General features: G+C 46.0%; 1 protein-coding gene across 2 annotated transcripts; it reads right to left on the bottom strand.

Annotated features, from left to right (window-relative positions):
• Positions 1-918: 918 nt before the first annotated feature.
• On the bottom strand, positions 919-19,608 carry LOC116979207 (gap junction beta-1 protein-like). Of its 2 annotated transcripts, none has more exons than XM_033030777.1 (2): positions 18,859-19,608; positions 919-1,684 (listed from the first exon to the last, which is right to left on the bottom strand). In XM_033030777.1, the coding sequence occupies exons 1-2, from the start codon at positions 19,556-19,558 to the stop codon at positions 1,677-1,679; spliced, it is 708 nt and encodes a 235-aa protein (XP_032886668.1). In that variant the 5' UTR covers positions 19,559-19,608; the 3' UTR covers positions 919-1,676. The 2 variants fall into 2 exon arrangements, with proteins under 2 accessions (XP_032886668.1, XP_032886669.1); XM_033030778.1 differs by having other exon boundaries at positions 18,926-19,608.
• Positions 19,609-25,139: the final 5,531 nt, after the last annotated feature.

Genomic DNA, 25,139 nt, shown 5'->3' with positions numbered 1-25,139 from the left:
CTGTCATCTCAGCTGCGTGACAATTGTTTGGTTTCTACAAAGGAATTTGAATGCATTTCAACTTATAAATGAACAAAGTCATTTAAATAGATGCATGTTTACTTCAAGCCCAGTCAAGTGGGATTTTCTGCCACATAAGGCAATTCTCAGGATGTTTTCATGAGAGGTTTGATACAACTCTTAGGGTTAACGGAATCAAGGGATATGCGGAGAAAGCAGGAACGGGGTACTGATTTTGGAAGATCAGCCATGATAATATTGAATGGTGGTGCTGGCTCGAAGGGCTGAATGGCCTACTCCTGCACCTATTTTCTATGCATCTATGTTTCTAATTGTTTAGGCACTGTACAAGATCAAAACACTTTATTGCCATTAGCACTTGATACACCGATGCATGAAGCCAAAAGATAGACAAAAAAAAAGTTGAAGTAACTCAGCAGGTCAGGCAACAACTCTGGAGTACATGGATAGGTGACGTTTCGGGTCGAGACCCTTCTTCAGACTGAGGGTCAGGGGAAAGGGAAGCGAGAGATATAGACGGTGATGTAGAGAGATATAGAACAGACGTAGGAAAGATATCCAAACAGTAAAGATGATCAAGGAAAGATGGAGCCCACAATGGTCCATTGTTGGCTGTGGGCTAGGTGATAACGAGTTGTACAGGCAGCGAAACTCAACAGAATGACAGTGAAACTAGTAAATAGACACAAAAAGCCGGAGTAACTCAGCGGGTCGGGGACGATTGTGGAGAAAGGGAATAGGTGATGTTTCAGGTCGAGACCCTTCTTCAGACTAGTATGATGACTAGGGTGGGGGGAGGGACGGAGAGAGAGGGGATACAAGGGTTACGACATCTGGCCATTCATTCAACAGCAGCAGATGTCACAACAGATGATAGATTAATACATATGCTGTAAGTGTTGGATTTTTAATGACACCAATTAAAACATTTTAAACGTTATTAACTGAATTATGATTGATTTAAACATCAATGAAATCGACGGGTGGAGGAACCTTAATTCCTATTCGTTTGATCACCGAAATGAATGTCGACCCAAGATGTTCCTCAAAACGGACCTCAACTTGCAATGGAATTGGACCTTAAATTTAGACCGGTTCCCTTCAACATAGTCTATCTGTAGGAAGGAGCATCGTCTTGGTCCACGTTTGTTGTGATTTCATGCAAACAATGAAATGATGAATGAGAAAGGGTTAGAAAAATGAAGGGTCTCCCAGCGCCAATCAGGGATGATGCATGTTATATGGAATTCCAAAGGTGAAGTCTTTTCGATTTTCGATTTCCTGCACAGCGCGAAGTGGCGAGCGTTGATGACAACCTGGTGAAGACTCTTGGCCGTAAACCCGAGGACCGGCGAATGTCTGGTGGTTAGACAATGGCGGGGAAGTCATTGGTGTTACATTATCATGCAGCCTTGGTCTGGATGAAGTTCTTGGATGTCTATCTGAGAAGCACAACGTGTCTGATGAGGGAGATTGCAGATGGCAACCAGGTAGACATGGAGCGGCTCACGGTGGGAGGTGTGGCGGGAATCGAGGGCCCAGAAATGTTTGTGCGAAGATCCTGGCGTCGCTGGTGGGGAATTCTGAGCTACCGTCTCCAAACCCGGGGCTCCAGAAGTGTGTGCAGAATCAAATCTCGGACTAGCGAGGAGTCTTCAGGCATCTGTAATGGCAGGAGACTTTTTTTTCCCGTTAGATATTAATGCTAGATGGTTGGATGAATGGAGGTTAGTGTCAACAATGATTGGGTTAGTCATAGAGTCATACAGTGCGTAAAATGGTCCTTCGGCCCTTTGGCCCAACTCATCCATGCCGACCAAGGTGACCAATCTAAGTTAGACCCACCTGGTCCTTATCTGCCTTTCTTATCCATGTACCTGGACCTCTTTTGGACTTAGCTTCCTCTTTTGGCAGCTCATTCCAAAATACCCACCACCCTTTTGTGATAAAGTTCCTAAGTTCATGTTCTTCGAGCAGAATTAGGCCATTCGGCCCATCAAGTCTACTCCACCATTCAATTGTGGCTGATCTATCTCTCCCTCTCAACCCCATTCTCCTGCCTTTTCCCCATGACCCCTGACACCCGTACTAATCAAGAATCTGTCAATCTGTGCCTTGAAGATAGCCAATACCCAAAAGTTAGTCCTCAGGTTCGTATTACATCTATCCCCTCTCACCTTAAATCTTGTGGTTAAGGTATGTGCGATTACAGCACCGACACTTACATAAAATAACACGGGGCTCAGGGACTCAGGAATGGGCTTGTATACTCTGGAGTTCATAAGAATGAGAGGGGATCTTATTGAAACATATAAGATTATTAAGGGTTTGGACACGCTAGAGGCAGGAAACATGTTGCCGATGTTGGGAGAGTCCAGAACCAGGGGTCACAGTTTAAGAATAAGGGGTAAGCCATTTAGAATGGAGATGAGGAAACACTTTTTCTCACAGACAGTTGCGAGTCTGTGGAATTCTCTGCCTCAGAGGGCGGTGGAGGCAGGTTCTCTGGATGCTTTCAAGAGAGAGCTAGATAGGGCTCTTAAAAATAGCGGAGTCAGAGGATATGGGGAGAAGGCAGGAACGGGGTACTGATTGGGGATGATCAGCCATGATCACATTGAATGGCGGCGCTGGCTCGAAGGGCCGAATGGCCTACTCCTGCACCTATTGTCTATTGTCTATTGTCTATTGTCTATTGAGTCTGGGGATATGGGGAGAAGGCAGGAACGGGGTACTGATTGGGGATGATCAGTCATGATCACATTGAATGGCAGTGCTGGCTCGAAGGGCCGAATGGCCTACTCCTGCACCTATTGTCTATTTACAACCTGTTGTGTCAACGCTCTCTTTAGATAATGACAGTTGAATGAATGATAGCTATTTAAATCACTAAATGAAACTGGTTGCACCACATAGGATACTATCTTATGTAGAAACAAAAAAACAACAACACATGCTGGTTTATACCAAAGATAGACACAGAGTGCTGGAGTAACTCAGCGGGTCAGGCAGCATCTCTGGAGAATCGTTTTTCCTTCTCATGCGGTGGGGATATTTTTTCCTGGTGAGGTTTTACAGGCAAATGAATGGTTCTAACCAATTCAGCAGCATGTTTCATATAAATTCAGGAGTACTGCGGAGAGAATTTTTCAAACACAATTATCTTAATTTGCAATATTAGATTAACAGTATGGTATTCGGTTTAAGGCACTTTGGCATATTTATCACATCCACAATAAATTTCCACGACTAACCCCACAGATACAAAGCGCAGCACGGTGGCGCAGCGGCAGAGTTGCTGCCTCACAGCGCCAGAGGTCGGGTTCGCTCCTGACCACGGGTGATGTCTGTATGAAGTTTGTACGTTCTCCCTGTGACCACGTGGGTTTTCTCCGGGTGCTCCGGTCTCCTCCCACACTCCAAAGACGTGCAGGTTAGTAGGTAAATTGGCTTCGGTAAAAATTGTAAATTGTCCCTAGTGTGTGTGTGGGATAGTGTTGGTGTACAGGTTGATCGCTGATGGGCCGAAGGGCTTGTTTCCGCGCTGGATCTCTAAACTAAACTAAACTAAACTCAGGGAGGGAGATGCCAGCAGGCTCCAATATCCCCAGAAGAAGGGAGATGGCAGAGGGGAGAGAGAGGAATGTGCAGTCCAGCAAGATCTCATACAAACAAGGTAAAACAAATGAATGAATCTACATCAAACGCTTCTGAGAAAGAGCTTATACATGTTTTAAAAATGTTTTGTTAACATTTCATCCTGAAAATGTTGTGGCACAATATTCCATGGCTATGAAATGGTAGACAGAAAGAACTGCAGATACTGGTTTATAAAGAAAGAGACAAAGTGCTGGAGTAATTGTGTAGAATTAATTTATACAGTGTTATTTTGAAGTGCTTTGACGGGGATATTGAAATATTAATGTTGATAGAATATTAACATTTCTTAAAGAGATACAAAGTAAAGATTAGATTGTATTCACCATTTAGATTTTAGACTATTGAAATACAGTGAGGAAACAGGCCCTTCGGCCCACCATGAGTGTGCCGACCAACTATCACCCTGTACATTATCCTGAGTGTTATCCTCAGCACTATCCTACACACTAGGGACAATTTACAATTTTCAGAAGCCAAGCTCCCAAGATGAGGAGTTCCATATCAGGATATCCGAGATTCTTTAGGGAACGGGGTTCCTCTCTTCCATACTTCTACATAGACGAGGCCCTCACACGGGTCTTCTCGGTACCCCACAGCTCCGCCCTTGCTCCCCCTCCCCCTCCCCCTAGTCACAAAAGGGGCAGAGTCCCCCAAGTCCTCAACTTCCACCCTATCAGCCATCGCACGCAAAACACAATCCTCCCACATTTTCACCACCTCCAACAGGATCCCACCACTAGCCACATCTTCCCATCTCCAACCCTTTCGGCATTCCGCAGAGACCGCTCCCTCCACAGCTCCTTGGCTAACTCATCCCTTCCCACCCAAACCACCCCCTCCCCAGGTACTTTCCCCGGCAACCAAGGGAGACGCAACACCTGTCGCTATACCTCCTCCCTCGACTCTGTCCAAGGACCCCGACAGTCCTATCAGGTTTGTCAGAGGTTTACTTGTACCTCCTCCAACCTCATCTACTGTATCTGGTGTTCTTGTTGCAGACTCCTATTTATCGGCGAGACCAAGCGCTGTTCCTCGGTACATGTGACAATAAACTAAACTGGCTGATTGTTTCGCTGAACACCTCCACTCAAACTATCTGGGACCACGCGATCTCCTGTTTGCTAATTAATTTAACTCCCCCTCCCATTCGCACACTGACCTCTCTGTCCTGGGCCTCCTCCACTGTCAGAGTGAGGCCAAACACAAATTGGAGGAACATCACCTCATATTTTGCTTGGGCAGCTTACAACCCAGCGGACTTCTCTAACTTCAAGCAACCATTGCTTTCCCTCTCTCTCCATCGCTCCCCCACCCTAGTTCGCAAACTAGTTTCACTGTCCTCCTGATTAATTTTACTGTTTGTACGCCTCGTTGTCACCTTCCCCTCAGCCATCAATTAATCATTGTACATTTCCTTGATCATCGTCTGCTTTGATCTGTCCTTTTCACACCTTACACGCTCTGTGTACACTTCTATACCTCCAGTTTCCCTCTCCCCTAATGCCCCTGTCCCACTTAGGAAACCTGAACGGAAACCTCTGGACACTTTGCGCCCCACCCAAGGTTTCCGTGCGGTTCCCGGAGGTTGCAGGTGGTTGCCGGAGGTTGCAGGTAGTGGAAGCAGGTAGGGAGACTGACAAAAACCTCCGGGAACCGCACGGAAACCTTGGGTGGGGCGCAAAGTCTCCAGAGGTTTCCGTTCAGGTTTCCTAAGTGGGACAGGGGCATCTGAAGAAGGGTCTCGACCCGAAATATCACCCATTCCTTTTCTCCAGAGATGCTCAGATAACACTGAGTTACTCCAGCATTTTGGGTCTATCTTCAGTGTAAGCCACGTTTGCAGTTCCATCCCACTCCTAAAAACCTGCATGTGTTAGGGAGTGTGGGAGAAAACCGGAGCACCCGGAGAAAACCCACGCGGTCACAGGGAGAGCGTACAAACTCGGTACAGACAGCACCCGTAGACAAGATTGAATCTGGGCCTCTGGTGCTGTAAGGCAGCAACTCTACTGCTGTGCCACCCCAATGTGACATGTGTGTAGGTTTGCTCTATAGGTTTTCAATTAGCATTTATCATCTGAAAGGCAACTGTAATTTTCTTATCATGAGGCAGTCTAGTTGCCAACAGCTAAGTCCATGCACATACTAGGACTGTCCAGTGTTAGGTTTGTGTAATATTCTGGCATTTCAATAAACCAATGTTTTTTTGGTACAAAGGTAGACACAAAATGCTGGAGTAACTCAGCGGGTGAGGCAGCATCTCTGGAGAGAAGGAATGGGCAAAGATTTGGATCGAGACCCTGCTTCAGACAGTTTTGGTACAGTTGAGTGTGCAGTGGGATTAAAGGAGATATGGGTGGGAAGGAACTGCAGATGTTGGTTCATACCAAATATAGACACAAAATGCTGAAGTGACTCAGCAGGTCAGGCAGCATCTCTGAAGAAAAGGAATAGGTGACATTTTGGGACGAGACCCTTCTTCAGAATGAGAGCCAGGTGATAAGGAAATGAGATAAAGAAGGTACAAAGAACAAACGAACGAAAGACATGCAAGACCATGATCAAGGGAATGTGGAGCCCACAATGGTCCATTGTTGGCTTGTAGGCTGTGGGGTAGGTGATAATGAATTATACAGACAATGAAACTCAACAGGACGACAGTGAAACTAGTACGAAGACTAGGGTGGGGGAGGGACGGAGAAAGAGGGGATGCAGGGTTACTTGAAGTTAGAGAAATCAATATTCATACCGCTGGGTTGTGCTATTTTGTAGATTCCTTAATGAGACCTTCCTTACTCAGGAATTTCTAGCTATTTTGTAATTGTTGCTGCTTCCATATCTAGCAATTTCTTCCAAGACAGCACCAGGGGAGTATGTTCACCAGGAAGTGTCATATGCTGATAGAATGGAGTGGCTGGGCTTGTACACTCTAGAATTTAGAAGGATGAGCGGACAGCATATTGAAACATATAAGATTATTAAGGGATTGGACACGCTAGAGGCAGGAAACATGTTCCCGATGTTGGGGGAGTCCAGAACCAAGGGCCACAGTTTAAGAATAAGGGGTAGACCATTTAGAACGGAGATTAGGAAAAACGTTTTCACCCAGAGAGTTGTGAATCTGTGGAATTCTCTGCCTCAAGTGGAGGCCAATTCTTCATGCTTTCAAGAGAGAGTTAGATAGGGCTCTTAAAGATAGCGGAGTCAGGGGATATGGTGAGAAGGCAGGAACGGGGTACTGAATGCGGATGATCAGCCATGATCACAGTGAATGGCGGTGCTGGCACGAAGGGCCGAATGGCCTACTCCTGCACCTATTGTCTATTGTCTAAAAGACGTTGGTCAAGAAGATGACACAAAGTTGATAGATTCTGACTGTCAACCCTCTCCATGTGTCTCGGAAATTTATAAACCTTGTTCAGGTCACCCCTCAGCCTCCCTGGCATAAGAAAAATGAACCCAGCCTATCCAATATTATAATGTGGCAATGTTAAGCAGATATTTTATGAAGTTTTTTTGCCATTAAATACAAGCCATAATCCAATGATCTAATTGCTATTTATAATACACATTGTCGGCAAAATTGGTTTCTGCACTTCCTACAGTAAAACAGTGACTATCTTAGTTTAGTTTAGAGATACACCGTGGAAACAGGCCCTTCACCCATATAACATATAACCATATAACAATTACAGCACGGAAACAGGCCCTTCAGCCAACCGTGTCCACACCGACCAGTGATTACCCCAACAATTAACACTATCCTACACACACCAGGGTTAAGTTACAATTTTACCCAAGACTCTTAACCTACAAACCTGTACGTCTTTACAATGTGGGAGGAAACCGGAGCACCCGGAGGAAACCCACGTGGTCACAGGGAGAACGTACAAACTCCGTACAGACAGCACCCGTCGTCAGGATCGAACCCGAGTCTCTGGCGCTGTGAGACAGCAACTCTACCATGCATCTCCATATAATTATAGGATTTAACATTCAGACGTGTCTCCACTAAGTTGCATCAAGGAGCTGAAGATATGATGGGTTAAGGTCCTGTCCTGTCCCACTTTCACGACCTAATTCACGACTTTATTTACTCGTGGACATTTTTCATCATGTTGAAAAAACGCCCAGACCTACTTGATGTCACGAGTACCTACGACTAGCATCACGACCTACCTACGACCTCCTGATGACCATGCTGCGAGTATGAGTCAAGGGCAAACTCGGCAGAGGTCGTGAATTAGGTCGTAAAAGTGGGACCAGCCCTTTACAGGGCCTCCTGTACCATAGCAATTCAATGATTCTACCTAACGATAAAGGCATGCTGTACTTTGGGGGAAAGCATTGGGGGCATGAGAATAGAAATTTTGGTGCAAGGTTTTTTATTTTGATTATTTTTATCGGTTTGACTGATTGCGTGCGATGAGGTTTGTAGTTCAACCCAAACTACCCCAAGCATATGACATAAGACTGACAAATGATGAAAGAACGGATCGACTGGGCTTGTATTCACTGGAATTTAGAAGGATGAGAGAGGTTCTTATAGAAACATATAAAATTCTTAAGGGATTGGAAAGGCTAGATGCAAGAAAATGTTCCCGATGTTGGGGGAGTCCAGAACCAGGGGTCACAGTTTAAGAATAAAGGATAGGCCGTTTAGGACGGAGATGAGGAAAAACATTTTCACCCAGAGAGGTGTGAATCTGTGGAATTCTCTGCCACAGAAGGCAGTGGAGGCCAATTCATTGGATGTTTTCAAGAGAGAGTTAACTCAGCGGGTCAGGCTTCATCTCTGGTGAAAAGGAATAGGTGACGTTTTGGGTCGAGACCCTTCTTCAGATCTATAGTCAGGGAGGGGGACACACTGGACGTGAAAATAATTAGTGTCTAATGTCTTCTGATGGATACTGTAACATTGCCTCGTCTTATCGATCTCTCATCTCCCCGGGAACCTTACCCTTGTTGAGATTGCCCACCCTATCTCCCTCCATCTAGAATCTTAACAATGTTCCTGTCTCCCTCTCCCGGATTGCATATCTATCTTTAAAGATTCGAGTCCGTCGATGCTTGGATATGGAAGACAGACACAAAAAGCTGGAGTATCTCAGCGGGTCAGACATCATCCCTGGAGAAAAGGAAAAGATGACCACCTCTGTCCGTGCACAAGGGAGAATATTCTCTCTTCATCCACAGATGTCAAGTCGCCACGGGACCTTATATGTTTCAATCAAGGTCCCTTACACTTTTACAAACTTCAGAAGATACAAACTATCCCATCCTCATTAGACCATCTCCCACTCCAGGTATTAGTGAAGTGAACTTGCAGGAATTAGTGCAGGAAACATGTTCCCGATGTTGGGGGAGTCCAGAACCAGGGGCCACAGTGTAAGAATAAGGAGTAAGCCATTTAGAACAGAGATGAGGAAACACTTTTTCTCACAGAGAGTGGTGGGTCTGTGGAATTCTCTGCCTCAGAGGGCGGTGGAGGCCGGTTCCCTGGATACTTTCAAGAGAGAGCTAGATATGGCTCTTAAAGTTAGCGGAGTCATGGGATATGGGGAGAAGGCAGGAACGGGGTACTGATTGGGGATGATCAGCCATGATCACATTGAATGGCGGTGCTGGCTCAAAGAGCCAAATGTCTATTGAACTTCTCTGAACCGCTTCCAATATACCCAGTATCCACCCCCCTCCCCCCCCCTCCCCCCACCCACCCACCCACAGCTCTATCTGCCCCCATTGTGTTTTTGCTCTATATTTGTATCTATCCATACAGTGAATAAAAATAATGAAGGAATAATGGAAGAATGAAATAATGGGTCGACTGGGTTTGTATTCACTGGAATTTAGAAGGATGAGAGGGTATCTTATAGAAACATATAAAACCCTTAAAGGATTGGCCAGGCTAGATGCAGGAAAAATTTTCCCGGTGAAGGGGGAGTCTAGAACCAGGGGGTCACAATTGAAGAATAAGGGGTAGGCCATGTAGTAGTGAGATGAGGAGAGTTGTGAATCTGTGGAATTCTTTGCCACAGAAGGCAGTGGAGGCCAATTCACTGGATGTTTTCAAGAGAGAGTTAGATACAGCTCTTGGGGCTAACGGAATCAAGGGATATGGGGAGAAAGCAGGAACGGAGTACTGATTTTGGATGATCAGTCATGATCATATGGAATGGCGGTGCAGGCTCGAAGGGCCGAATGGCTTACTCCTGCACCTATTTCCTATGTTTCTATGTTTCGATGTTTGTCCATGCCAAACTCAATGTCCCACCTGGCCCGTATTTCTCTTAATCTTTCCTATCCAGGTCTCTGCCCATATGTCTTTTAAATGCTGTTATAGTTCCTGCCTCAATGACCTCCTCCAGCAGCTTGTTCCTTATGCCCACCACCCTCAGTGTGAAAATGTTGCCCCTCAGGTTCCAGTTAAATCTTTCCCCTCTGGCCTGATACCCATGTCGCCTGGTTCTTAATTCCCCTGATGCTGCCTGTCCCGCTGAGTTACTCCAGCATTTTGTGTCTATCTCCGGTGTAAACCAGCACTTGCAGTTCATTCCTGCACAGAGCAATGCTGTACACTGTACTCTAGATATGATCCCATTAATTCCCAAAATACTAAAGCATAAACCTCATAATGTTACAACCCTTAGATGAACTAAATTGCTTTAAAGCCAAACAAATACCTTAAAAGAAATAAAGGAACAAAGTGCCGGAGTAACTCAGCAGGTCAGGCAGTATCTCTGGATGATGTGGGCATACAACATCTTGGGTCAGTCTTGGTGGTCAATTTAGTGGCCATGGTTTAAAAGTACGGAATTGCCCATTTAATATTTTTTTAAATCGGCAAAAAGTGTGTAAAAGTGCATGGAACTGTGTTTCTCAAAGGGTAGTGGAAGCAGAGGCTGGGATTTGTTGTTTAGCAGAGACAGGTAGATGTGTAATCAGCAAGTGAATGAAATGTTATTGGAGGTTAGAGGGGATGCAGGTTTAGTTTGGAGATATAACGTGGAAGCAGGCCCTTCAGCCCACCAAGTCCATGTCGACCAACAATTCACACTAATTCTATCCTACCCACCAGGGACAAACTTTACAGAAGCCAATTAACCTACAAACCTGCACGTCTCTGGAATGTGGAAGGAAACCAGAGCACCTGGAGAAAACCCACGTGGTCACAAGGAGAAGGAGCAAACTCCATACAGACAGCACCCGAGTTCAGGATTGAAGCCGGATCTCTGGCAATGTGAGGCAGCAACTCTACCGCTGTGCCACTGTGCAGAACTGAAGATACATTGATTTAACTGAATGAGGGGAGCAAACACGAGGGGCTTTGTGACCGACTCCTGCTATAAACTCGTGTTGATAAGTTCTTGTGAAATATATTACTGGATGTACAAAACTAACTGGTCATTTCTATTTGGCACCAAAGTGCTGGAGGAACTCGACGGGTCAGGCAGTGTCTCTGGAGGACATGGACAGGTGACGTTTTCGGTCGGGACCCTTCTTCAGACTGATTGTAGGGGGGGGGGGGGGTGTAAGAGGAGAGGGAGGCCAAAGCCTGGCATGTAATCACAGAGGGGGAGCGGTGGTACTCGAATATGAGCCATTTATGTTTATCGTTGGCATATCATATTATTTTGCTTAGATTAATCTTGCAGTATTATTTTGGATACTAGGAGGCGGTCAGTAGGTGCACAGGGTGGTGTTATATAAGGGCATGGGGGACAGGAAGGGGCAGACATGGGGAGGGAGCGCATACAGTTCTCATCTGGGGCAGAGCAACCAGTTACAACTTGGATGCAGAATTAGGAAAACTTGGTACGTTCATCTCTTTATTTGTACAACTACTTCAATAAACAACAGACTAAACTGGAGATAACAACTGGAAGATATGTTGTATTGGGTCTGCATAAGATCACTCCTACTGTAACTGTGTATTAATGGCAACTGGAAAAGAGGGCACTGGAAAAGCTGAAAATTTGCCATTACAATTAGTAATCGCTAGAATTTAGAAGATTGAGGGGGGATCTTATAGAAACTTACAAAATTCTTAAGGGGTTGGACAGGCTGGATGCAGGAAGATTGTTCCCGATGTTGGGGAAGTCCAGAACAAGGGGTCACAGTTTAAGGATAAGGGGGAAATCTTTTAAGACCGAGATGAGAAAACCATTTTTCACACAGAGAGTGGTGAATCTCTGGAATTCTCTGCTATATTTAAGAGGGAGTTAGATGTGGCCCTTGTGGCTAAGGAGATCAGGGGGTATGGAGAGAAGGCAGGTACAGGATACTGAGTTGGATGATCAGCCATGATCATATTGAATGGCGGTGCAGGCTCGAAGGGCCGAATGGCCTACTCCTGCACCTATTTTTTATGTTTCTATTTAATACTTGATAAGTGATGGAACCTCATTGCAGTGGGGGACCTGATTGAAACCGACCGATTAGTGAAAGGCCTGGATGGAGTGGATGTGGAGAGGATGTTTCCACTAGTGGGAGAGCCTAGGATCAGAGGGCACAGCCTCAGAATAAAAGGATGTTCCTTTAGAAAGGAGACGAGGAGCAATTTTTCTATTCAGAGGGGGGTGAATCTGTGGAATTCATTGCCACAGACGGCTGCGGAGGCCAAGTCATTTAGTATTTTTAAAGTGGAGATTGACTGAGTCTTGATTAGTACGGGTGTCAGGGGTTATGGGAAGAAGGCAGGAGAATGGGGTTGAGCGGGAAACATAGATCAGCCATGATTGAATGGCGGAGTAGACTTGATGGGTCAAATGGCCTAATTCTGCTCGTATGACTTTAACTGTGTGACTTTGGGATATCACAAATAATCTGCGCTTATCCTCGGTGTAGCTGAAAAGTGACTATTCCTTCTGCAAACCAGTAGCAGCAAACATTAGCAACATCGATAACATCCGAGATCAGTTGGCTCAGCACAAAATGCACCATCAAACCTGGGATTCTCCTCATCTTTACTGAACACAAGTGGCATGGTGACCTCTTAATGACCAGAATACTTTTCGGAAAACATTTCCAGCAGGATGTACAAAAAGAGCGGCTTTATGTGCAGGCAAGAAATTCAGGTCGACACGTTCAGTAAAATTAATTTGAACATAGGATTCTTAAAAAAAAACAACTGTTTCTGAGCTAATGGAGAAATCCAAACCCCGACACAAGATTAAACATCCATTGCATTATTCATTGGGCCAATCAAATAAAAAAAAATTGCCATTAATTTACAACATGAAGAAAGACTGGATAGACTCGGCTTGTACTCACTAGAATTTAGAAGATTGAGGGGGGATGTTATAGAAACTTGCAAAATTCTTAAGGGGTTGGACAGGCTACATGCAGGAAGATTGTTCCCGATGTTGGGGAAGTCCAGAACAAGGGGTCACAGTTTAAGGATAAGGGGGAAACCTTTTAGGACCGAGATGAGAAAAACATTTTTCACACAGAGAGTGGTGAATCTCTGGAATTCTCTGCCACAGAAGGTAGTTGAGGCCAGTTCATTGGCTATATTTAAGAGGGAGTTAGATGTGGCCCTTGTGGCTAAAGGGATCAGGGGGTATGGAGAGAAGGCAGGTACAGGATACTGAGTTGGATGATCAGCCATGATCATATTGAATGGCGGTGCAGGCTCAAAGGGCCGAATGGCCTACTCCTGCACCTAATTTCTATGTTTCCTTGATTCCATTTCCCTTCCACTGAGAATAAATATTCCAATTAGATAATGGACAGGGGACAAATAAAATCATGTTTATGAATTATGAGTTATTTAATCTTTAATTGCACAGGTGAAGATTTCAGTGAATTTGATCTGTTTACGATTTCTCCTCTTTTCTAGCGCTTATAGTTCAGCGGTGAAACAGGCCCCTCATGCCCCATCTAAACTAGGCACACCTGCCTGCTTTTGGCCCATATCCCTCTAAACCTGTCATATCCATGTACCAGTCTTAATATTTCTCAAACATTGCGATAGTACCTGCATCAACTAGCCAACTCCGGCAGCTCGTTCCATACACCCACCACCCTGAGTGAAAAAATGTTACCCCTCAGGTTCCTATTAAATCTTTCCCCCTTTACTTTAGTTTAGTTTATTGTAGTTAAGAGATACAGGATGGAAACAGTCCACACCGACAAGCGATCCCCGCACATTAACATTATCCTACACACTCTAGGGACAATTTACATTTATGCCAAGCCAATTAACCTACAAACCTGTACGTCTTTGGAGTGTGGGAGGAAATTGAAGATCTCAAACCAACGCTGTCATGGGGAGATGGTACAAACTCTGTACAGACACCACACGTAGTCTGGCGCTGTAAGCGCTGTAAGACAGCAACTCTACTGCTGCGCCACCGTGCCACCCAAATGTCCTCTGGTTCTTAGTTCCCCAAAAACCGAATTGACAATTGAACCGAATTACAAGTGAGAAAGAAAGCTCCAGGCTTCTACTGAGATAGTCGAGATACTTTTTCCAACCATATGCCAGGAGAGAGAGAGGGAATCAAGGGATACGGGAACAGCGCAAGAAAGTGGCTCTGAGAAAGATGAGCCATGAACTTACTGAATGGTGCCGTAGGCATGAGCAGGCCAGAAGGTCTATTCCTGCTTTGATTTCATACCTTCTTATGGCGTTAAAGGAATAATTAAGATGTCTCCAACAATTAAATCTCTCTCACCATAGGACGGTAGGAACTAGCGGGGGCGTTAGATGTGACATTTGATCCCTGCAATGATTCTGGCAACTTAATCAAATTGCAAGGCAGACAAAAATGCTGGAGAAACTCAGCGGGTGAGGCAGCATCTATGGAGAGAAGGAATAGGCGACGTTTCGGGTCGAGACCTTTCTTCCCGCCTCACCCGCTGAGTTTCTCCAGCATTTTTGTCTACCTTCGATTTTTCCCAGCATCTCCAATTCTTTCTTAATCAAATTGCAAAGTCCTTGGACAGGAATTTATTGACGGCATTTAGGACCTCACCCTCTCCAATGGTCAATATCTTAGGTTTATTTTAGTCTAGTTTAGAGATACAGTGTGGAAACAGGCTTAGGCGCACCGAGCCCACGTCAACCAAACATCGCCCGTACACACGTTCTCTCCCACACACTAGGGACAATCTACAGAAGTCAATTGACCCAGAAACCTTTATGTCTTTGGGATGTGGGAGGAAACTTGGAGAAATCTCACGCAATCACAGGGAGAATGTGCAGACTCCGTACAGACAGCACCCGTAGTCAGGATTGAACCCGGGTCTCTGGTGCTGTGAGGCAGCAACACTGCCACTGCTCCACTGTGCCACTCATTAAATGAGCAACAATGGTGTCCAATTTGACCTTGAGGTGAGCCTACGACCACATTACCAACTTCCATTGCCACAGCAACTCCAGCCCTGCCGCTGTCTCAGCTTGAACGCTTTTTTAACTCTGATTCTCATTTTTATAATCCCTGGTTTCGACATTTTATTTCTGCTGTCTTGGACTCGCCATTCTCCATAATCCCAAACTCACCAAAAATGTATTCAAGGAAAACACACCCACACCGTAACGGAGTAACTCAACGGGCCAGGCAGCATCTCTGGAGGACATGGAGAGGCAATGTTTCAGACCCAAAATATCACCTATCCATGTCCTCCGGGGATGCTACCTGACCTGCTGAGTTACTCCAGTATATTGTGGAGGTTTTTTGTAAACTAGCATCTGCAGTTCCTTGTTTCACTAAATCCTATCCAAACTCTTTATTTCTGAAGAAACGTTGCCTATCTCCTTCGCTCCATGGATGCTGCTGCAACCGCTGAGTTTCTCCAGCAATTTTGTCTACCTCCTATCCAAACTCTGTTCGTATTAAGGGTTTCGGCCCGACACATCGCCTATTTCCTTCGCTCCATAGATGCTGCTGCACCCGCTGAGTTTCTCCAGCATTTTTGTGTACCTTCTGTTCGTATTAATATTCTTTTGTTCAACGATGCCTCAATAATCTTTATCCTACTTTATAAATCCCTCAGTGGCGAAAGCCCTTTCATGACACGACCAGCACTCCAGGCCTCCCAACATATCTATGCTCCTCTAATTCTCACCTATGCTGCATCCTCGATGTTGGACCCTGCACATTTTGCTGATGAGGCTTGAAGCACCAGAATGGCCTCTCTAAGCTGCCTACCTCTCTGCTTATCTCACCTCGTTTAGGGACATTCCATAACACACTGAAAATAATCATGTTAACTTGGTGTGTCTCTCCACAGATGCTGTCTGATCTGCTGAGCACTAACTCATTTCAGGTATGCTAGTTATTGGCTTCAGGAAACGAGGTGCTGTACATACCCATTTCAGCTTAACTTTTAGAGATACAGCGTGGAAACAGGCCCTTTGGCCCATCGAGTCCGCACCGACCAGCGATCCTGCTGTTCGCTAACACTATCCGACACATTAGAAGACAATTTTACAGAAGCCAATTAACCTACAAACCTGTAGTGTCTTTGCAGTGCGAGAGGAAACCGGAGCACCCGGAGAAAACCCACGCAGGTCACAGGGGTAACGTTCAAACTTCATACTGACAGCACCCATTGTCAGGATGGAACCCGGGTCTCTGGCGCGGTGAGGCAGCAACTCTACCGCTGCGCCACTTTGCTGTCAGTGTTGCCAAAGCAGAGATGATGGAGAGCTTTAAATATTGTCGTCAATCGGTCATGGACCAACCAAAATAAAGCCACAACCAAAATAAAAGCACCAACACCAACTCTATTTCAGACAGAGCAATGAGATGTCACAGCCAGTAGCATTGAACACATTAAAGATCAACTTATGCAAGACTTGCATAGGAAGGAACTACAGATGCTGGTTAATACTGAAGATAGGCACAAAGTGCTGGAGTAACAGTGGGTCAGGCGGCATTTCTGGAGAAAAAGAAGAGGTGATGTTTCGGTCGGAACCCTTCTTCAGACTGAAAGTAGAGTTAGGGTGGGGAGGGGGGAAATAAATTGGAGGTGAGACAAGGCTAGAACAAATCAGGGCCGACAACAGATGACGTCAGGAAGAGTGGAGCCCATAAGGGCCCATTGTTGGCTGGGGAAGGTGTGATAACAAGAGGGATACAAGGAGCGTAGTCTAGTGATGCTGTCTAGAGTCACTCTAATGAGTACTTCAAGACTCATTCACAGGATAAGCCCATATCCAAGGTTTGACCAGATGCCAGTGTAAGAATGCCGCAGGAGCTAACAATGGTCCTAAACCAAGTAACAGTTCACTGCAGTTAAACCGCAGGATCCTTCCCTCTCCAGGTATCTCCAACCTCGCCCCACAGGTAGACAATGTTTCACACTGGTCCCCAGACCTATCCCCATTTAAAGGCAAACCGTGGTCTTTGACGGAAGACTGGTGGACGGGCAGTGTGGCTCCTTGTTCGATGGCTCCAGGGTTTAATGGCCATCTTCTCAACATGTCGACCAAGGAAGAAACTAGTGGCGCTAACAGTCGACCATTAAGGGAGGTGCCCTACGCACTCAGGCACGGCACCCACTCTGTGCTGCCAAATAGTATCCGCCACTGAATGGTATTTCATTCCCTTCCCTTATTTTGGAGGCACCTTCCAAGACGGCCCAAACCCAGGCAACTATTTGCGTGCCAGCCACAGAAGCAGATCTACCTCACATATTACAATCGTTCCACACTCTTACATCTCTATGCCTCCAGCAACATTTCTCAAGGGCCTGTCCCACTGTACGAGGTAATTCAAGAGTTCTCCCGAGTTCTCCCCTGATTCGAGCTCGTGTAATGTACGTAGCGGGTACGTAGGGGCTCGTACGAGTAAAAAGTAACCATTTTTTTCATCGCAAGTTTTTTTTTTCCTCGTGGACATTTTTCACAGTGTTGAAAAAACGTCGGAAGTTTACCGGATTTCCCGTGTACCTACCGTTACTCGTACGAGCCGCTACGAGACATCCACAAGCTCCTACGGACCCGCTACTTACGTTACACAAGCTCGAATCAGGGGAGTACTCGGGAGAACTCTTGAATTACCTCGTACAGTGGGACAGGCCCTTTACTTAATTGAAAAAAAAAAATTCTATAGATATACGGAAACTTAATTATTTATTTTATGTAAAACACGTTGGTTTCAATGCGAGTTGATTTAAACGTGTTATATAAATAACATTTACTTACTTTCACTATGATCTTTTTTTCTCTCTCGTTCAGTTTACAGTGTACTATGTTTACATATTCTGCTGTGCTGCTGCAAGTAAGAATGTAATTGTTCTATCTGGGACACATGACAATAAAACACTCTTGATATTAATCTCTGATCGGCCTTGACTGACTTTACTTTGCACTAAACGTTATTCCCTTTATCGCATATCCGTACACTGCGAATGGCTCGATTGTAACCATGTATTGTCTTTCTGCTGGCTGGTTAGCACGCAACACAAGCTTTTCACTATGCCTCTCGGTACAATAAACCAAAGCTGAACTGAACTGAACAGGTGAGATAGCAAGCCAACATGTGAAACCAGAATGCTCACCTGTGTTCATTATCACCCCCCCCCCCTTTTTCTTACATGATAAAGAATAACAGTTCAAGGCAATAAATATCCTCATGAACTCAAAGCTAAACAGCCAGTGAAACATTTGATCAGGAAGGGCCATTAAAAGATTGCTTCAAAACATAAGGGACATTATGGAACTCAAGAACATAGCTAAGGTAGGCACCAAAGACCAGGTATCTTCAAGTGGATGTAGACAATGGTACAAGCCACACAGGTAGCCTTGGGAAACCATGGTCCAATTTGCTCTCTGGCTGGAATGAGTGGAGTAAAAATAGCGGAGTCAGGGGATATGGGGAGAGGCAGGAGCAGGGGTACCGATTGGGGATGATCAGCCATTGAATGGAGGTGCAAATGGCTTACTCCTGCACCTGTTGTCTATTGTCTATTGAGTTCAATGCAGATGCATTCAAACATATTAGAGAGAGGGATTAATAAGCGACCATGGACGGGGGGGGGGGGTTACATTGGAATAAGAATGTTTCCTTCAACAAGGTGGTCACGCGGTTCTACAGGAGTTTTTGTTGGATGTTTTCCGCACGGCGTTGCGCTTATTGTTTTTCAGGAAGCCGGAGTCATGGTTTGACAGTAACCCGTGAATCTCATGCGGTCTAGACAGCGGGAAATTACGGCCGTAGAACGCACCCTTACTCGATCTCCTGTCTTTGTCCTGACACTGCCTGACACAAGCCTTGGTGACCAAGTAGCCCACCTCGGCAATGTTCAGCAGCACGCACACGCCCGACACCGCCAGCATGAAGGCGGTGAAGATGGTCTTCTCGGTGGGTCTCGACACGAAGCAGTCCACCGTGTTGGGGCAGGGGAAGGCGTCGCACTTGACCAGGCGGATCATCCTGAAACCCGGGTAGATCAGGTAGAAGATGTACAAGAAGGCGACTTCCAAGATCACCCTGAAGACGATGCTGATGACATACGTCCACCAGAGAGAGCCGGTTATGTGCATCCTCCTCTTGGTCACCTTCTCCACGTCCATCTCGTTCACCTCCCCGGCCAGTTGCTTGATGCGGAAGAGCTTCTTCTCCACGTGGTGCTTGTGGGCGACGTGCATGGCCACCAGCAGGGCCGGGGTGGACACCAGGATCAGCTGGAGTGCCCACAGCCTGATGTGGGAGATTGGGAAGAACTGGTCGTAGCAAACGCTGTTGCAGCCGGGCTGTTGGGTGTTGCAGGTGAAGCCCGTCTTCTCGTCCCCCCACACGCTCTCGGCCGCCACCACCAACACCATGATCCTGAAAATGAACAGGACAGACAGCCAGATCCGCCCGATCCCAGTCGAGTGCTTGTTCACCCCTACAAGGACCGTGTAGAATACTGGCCAGTTCATCTCCCCTCAGTCCGGGAAAGGGAAAACAATTAATTAAGCTGCCAATTCCTTCGGTGTCAGCACCAAAACCCAACGCTTTTTGTAATTGGTAATCATATGGTCTGGGCGTTCCACAAAGACCATTTGCATACAACAACGGCTCCCTTTATTGTACTAACAAAACAGTATTCAACAGCGACTCCTTCAACCCCACCTACACCAAATAAAGGAATCTGTGTAGTCACAAAGGCACCATGTGTCTATTATCCATTGTACTAGTCAATCCATGCCATCCCCTTCCGCCCATACATGGATATACTTTGAGTGAGACTGAGAACAATTTTGCCCTGTTGTTTTATTTCATCGTTTACTATTTTAATTTATGGAAATGTCGACCAGGGCCCAGCAGAGATGACCATGACGTAAAGGAGCTCTGGTAAATGAATGAAAGAGTGCGGGGGGAAAAGTTTAAAAAAGATGTTGACTGTTTTTGTAACTTTCGTTCGGTCCAAAATGCCTCAGACAGTGCAAGTTTGGCATTTGCGGATTCAAGTGAAAAGCTCCTTCTTTGGACCTGAACTGTGAAAACCAAGAAGGTTTTAAGGTGTTGGAAGGTCATGGAACTATTGCAGCCGGGCTGTTGGGTGTTGCACCTCATATTCCGCCTGGGTTGCTTGCGTCCGGGTGGCATGAACATTGAATTCTCCCAATTTTGCTAGCCCTTGCAGTCTCCTCCCCTTCCTTAACCCTCGAGCTGTCTCCTCCCCCCTCCCCCCTCCCCCCCCCCCCCGCCCGCCCTCGGGCTCCTCTTCCTCCCTTTTTCCTTCCTTCTCCCCCCCACCCCCCATCAGTCTGAAGAAGGGTTTCGTCCCGAAACGTCACCTATTTCCTTCGCTCCATAGATGCTGCTGCACCCGCTGAGTTTCTCCAGTATTTTTGTGTACCTTGGAACTATTCAGTTTGGTTCAGTTTAGTTTATTGTCACGTCTACTGAGGTACAATGAAAAGCTTTTATTGCGTGCTAACCAGTCAGCAGAAAGACAATCGAGCCATGCACAGTGTATGGCTGTGGGAGTAGAGATTTAAGAGTGTCGAGTGAGTGTAATATGTGTCTGCAGATGCTGGTTTACACCGAAGATAGACACAACATGCTGGAGTAACTCAGTGGGACGGGCAACATCTCTGGAGAGAAGGAATGGGTGACGTTTCAGGTCGAGAACCTTCTTCAGAATGACAGTCAGGGGAGATGGAAACTGGAGATACGGACGGGTACACAGAGCATGTAAGGTGTGAAAAGGACAGATCAAAGAGGACGATGATCAATGGTTCATTGTTCGCTGAGGGTTTTTTTTTAATTTATGCAGAACCTGCGGGTAATAATGTAAATCATGGAATTTACATTGATGTAAAGAGAGATCTTGGGGTCCATAACTCCCTGAAAGTGGCAACACAAGTGTGTAGAGTAGGTAAAGAAGGTGTATGACCTGGGCACTCAGGTTCGGCAACTTGAGCGCCCAGGAGCGGAAAAGACTTCAAAAAGTAGTAAACACTGCCCAGTTCATCATCGGCTCTGACCTCCCTACCATCGAGGGGATCTATCGCAGTCGCTGCCTCAAAAAGGCTGGCAGTATCATCAAGGACCCACACCATCCTGGTCACACACTCATCTCCCCGCTACCTTCAGGTGGAAGGTAGAGGAGCCTGAAGACTGCAACAACCAGGTTCAGGAATAGCTCCTGTGCTGTACTGTTCTATAAGTACATAAGATCTCGGAGCAGAATTAGGCCATTTAGCCCATCACGTCTACTCCGCCATGCAATCATGGTCGATCTATTTTTTTCTCTCTCAGCCCCATTCTCCTGCTTTCTCCCCATAACCCCTGGCACCTGTACTAATCAAGAATCTGGCAATCTCTGCCTTAAAAATATCCATTGACTTGGCCCCCACAGCCATCCGTGGCAATGAATTCCACAGATTCACCACCCTCTGCCTAAATAATTTCCTCATCTCCTTTCTGAAGGTAAGTCCTTTTATTCTGAAGCTAGAGCTTCTGGTCCTAAAGGAATGGGTGAGGTTTCGGGTTGAGACCCTTCTTCAGACTGAGAGTCAGGGGAAAGGGAGACGAGAGATATAGAAGGTTATTTACCATGAACGATGTGCGAAAAAGCAACGATGATCAAGCAAAGGTGGAGCCCACGAGGGCCCATTGTTGGCTGTGGGGAAGGTGATAGTGAGTTATACAGACGGTGAAACTCAATAGGATGACAGTGAAACTAGTACGATGACTAGGGGGGTGTTAGTTTCACCTTTAGCACAGAACACTGATGTACATGGGAGGGAACGGGTGATATTGAGACTTGGAGATGTAAGGAATCGCAGATGCTGGAATCTTGAGCAAAACACAAAAGTGCTGGAAGAACTCAATGGTGGGGGGGGGGGGGGGGGTCAGACAAAATCTGTGGAGGGAAATGGACAAGGGAGGAGGGGGGAGGGCGAGGTTTTGCTCTTTTATTTGATGTGTTCCATTGGGTGGTACATTAATCTGAAGATGCAACATGCCATTGGGGTGATGAATCTGTTGGAGCTGACTGGCTGCACTGGGAAGTGAAGCAGAGGCAGCATGTGTCAGTAATGATGCTTGTTCAGTACACAGCCAACACATTGATGTCGTAAACGTTCTTTGCGATGTGAGGCACTCTCTGATCCACCGTTCCCTGCTGACAATGGCAGCATCATAAGACGCAGTCTCAGTCAATATGACAGTGTCTTTTTGTTCAATTTGTTGTAAAACAAACCTACACATAATTCTCTTTCTCTTGTTTGAGGCACTGTAAAGTTCAAGGCATTTCCCAGTTTGACGTTCGTGTGACATGCAATAAAGGGCACCACATCAACTTATACCCCATCTCAAGAGAGGCTGGAATTATTCATTCTGTGATTGCCTCTTGCAGATTTAACTCAATGCAAAGATAAAAAAGATCAGTGAAGAAAGCGAATGGCATGTTGGCCTTTATAACAAGAGGAATCGAATATAGGAGCAAAGAGGTCCTTCTGCAGTTGTACAGAGCCCTAGTGAGACCACACCTGGAGTATTGTGTGCAGTTTTGGTCCCCTAATTTGAGGATGGACATTCTTGCTATTGAGGGAGTGCAGCGTAGGTTTACAAGGTTAATTCCCAGGATGGCGGGACTGTCATATGCTGGGAGAATGGAGCAGCTGGGCTTGTACACTCTGGAGTTTAGAAGGATGAGAGGGCTTCTCATTGAAACATATAAGATTGTTAAGGGTTTGGACACGCTAGAGGCAGGAAGCATGTTCCCGATGTTGGGGGAGTCCAGAACCCGGGGCCACAGTTTAAGAATAAGGAGTATGCCATTTAGAATGGAGACAAGGAAACACTTTTTCTCACAGAGAGTGGTGAGTCTGTGGAATTCTCTGGCTCAGAGGGCAGTGGAGGCGGGTTCTCTGGATGGTTTCAAGAGAGAGCTAGATAGGGCTCTTAAAGATAGCAGTCAGGGGATATGGGGAGAAGGCAGGAATGGGGTACTGATTATGGATGATCAGCCATGATCGCATTGAATGGCGGTACTGGCTCGAAGGGCCGAATGGCCTACTGTACCTATTGTCTATTGTCTCGTTTCATGCTGTTCCTTCACGCCACTGTCTTGTTCGACGCCACTAGGCTTGTATTCACTGGAGTTTAGAAGGATTAGGGGGCATCTTATAGAAACATATACTCCTGCACCTATTGTCTATTGTCTATTGTCTATTTCAAAATTTACTTCGCACTGCGGTATGATAAGCTTTTTTTTAAATAAAAACAAATGTGTCAAATTTGGAGAAAATTATGTGCTCAATTTGTCAGAGATTAATTCTTGCTGTGAATCAACAAACAGCGACATTCTTTAATGGTGGATAGACACAAAATGCTGGAGTAACTCAGCGGGTCAGGCAGCATCTCTGGAGAAAAGTAATAGGTGATGTTTTGGGTCGAGACCCTTCTTCAGAGCCACTGCTGCCTGACCCGCTGAGTTACTCCAGGATTATGTGTCTATCTTCGGTCGAGACCAGCACCTGCACTAAATGGTGGATTGTCCTGAGATGTGAAATGGAAAGGAGCAGCACGGTGGCGCAGCGGTAGAGTTGCTGCCTTACAGCGCCAGAGACCCAGGTTCGATCCTGACTACGGGTGCTGTCTGTACGGAGTTTGTACGTTCTCCCTGTGACCGCTTGGGTTTTCCCCTGGTGCTCCGGTTTCCTCCCACACTCCAAAGAGGAGGTTTGTAAGTTATGCCCCTGTCCCACTTAGGAAACCTGAACGGAAACCTCTGGAGACCTTGCGCCCCACCCAAGGTTTCCGTGCGGTTCCCGGAGGTTGCAGGTGGTTGCCGGAGGTTGCAGGTAGTGGAAGGTACACAAAATTGCTGGAGGAACTCAGCGGGTGCAGCAGCATCTATGGAGCGAAGGAAATAGGCGACGTTTCGGGCCGAAACCCTTCTTCAGACCCTTTGCAGGTAGGTAGTGGAAGCAGGTAGGGAGACTGACAAAAACCTCCGGGAACCTCCGGGAACCGCACGGAAACCTTGGGTGGGGCGCAAAGTCACCAGAAGTTTCCGTTCAGGTTTCCTAAGTGGGACAGGGGCATAAAATGGCTTCAGGGAAACATTGTAAGTTGTCCCCAGTATGTCTGATAGTGCTATTGTACGGAGATTGCTGGTCGGCGTGGACTCGGTCGACTGAGGGGCCTGTTTATGTGCTAAACTAAAACTAAAATATACAGCAGATTGGCCTGCAGATGAAATAACATTTAAAGTGAATGTTAAAGGATCGATTAAAAAAAATAATTTCCTCACATTTGTTATATTTTTCACACTATTGATGCAGATGTGCTTGACTCTAGTCTGATCCAAAGAGGCATTTTTTTTCAACAAAAGATCCCAATGCATGTACAAATTAAGGAACAGATGCATTTGCAAAGAAGTACCACATGGTGGCACTGAATTGCGGTGCAGATTACAAGATGAATAAAGGACTACGACTACTTTACTGAAGTAAGGATTCCTACTTCACTCCATTATTACATGTTGGTCTGGCAGCCTGTAAATCTCTCTTGTCCCTAGTGTGTAGGATTGAAACAAGTATATGGACCGAGAACACTGATGCAATTATAAAAAAAAGCACATCAACGCCTCTACTTCCTGAGGAGATTACGGAGAGTCTGTATGTCAAGGAGGACTCTCTCTAATTTCTACAGGTGCACAGTAGAGACCGGTTGCATCGTGGCTTGGTTCGGCAACTTGAGCGCCCAGGAGCGGAAAAGACTTCAAAAAGTAGTAAACACTGCCCAGTCAATCATCGGCTCTGACCTCTCTACCATCGAGGGGATCTATCGCAGTCGCTGCCTCAAAAAGGCTGGCAACATCATCAAGGACCCACACCATCCTGGCCACACACTCATCTCCCCGCTACCTTCAGGTAGAAGGTACAGGAGCCGAAGACTGCAACGTCCAGGTTCAGGAATAGCTACTTCCCCTCAGCCATCAAACTCAACTGAAACAAATATCTGAACATTAATAGACCATTATCTGTTTATTTATTCATG

Source organism: Amblyraja radiata, chromosome 12 (genome assembly GCF_010909765.2).
Source record: "Amblyraja radiata isolate CabotCenter1 chromosome 12, sAmbRad1.1.pri, whole genome shotgun sequence".
NCBI lineage: Eukaryota > Metazoa > Chordata > Chondrichthyes > Rajiformes > Rajidae > Amblyraja > Amblyraja radiata.
This window is presented reverse-complemented; position numbering and strand designations above follow the sequence as displayed.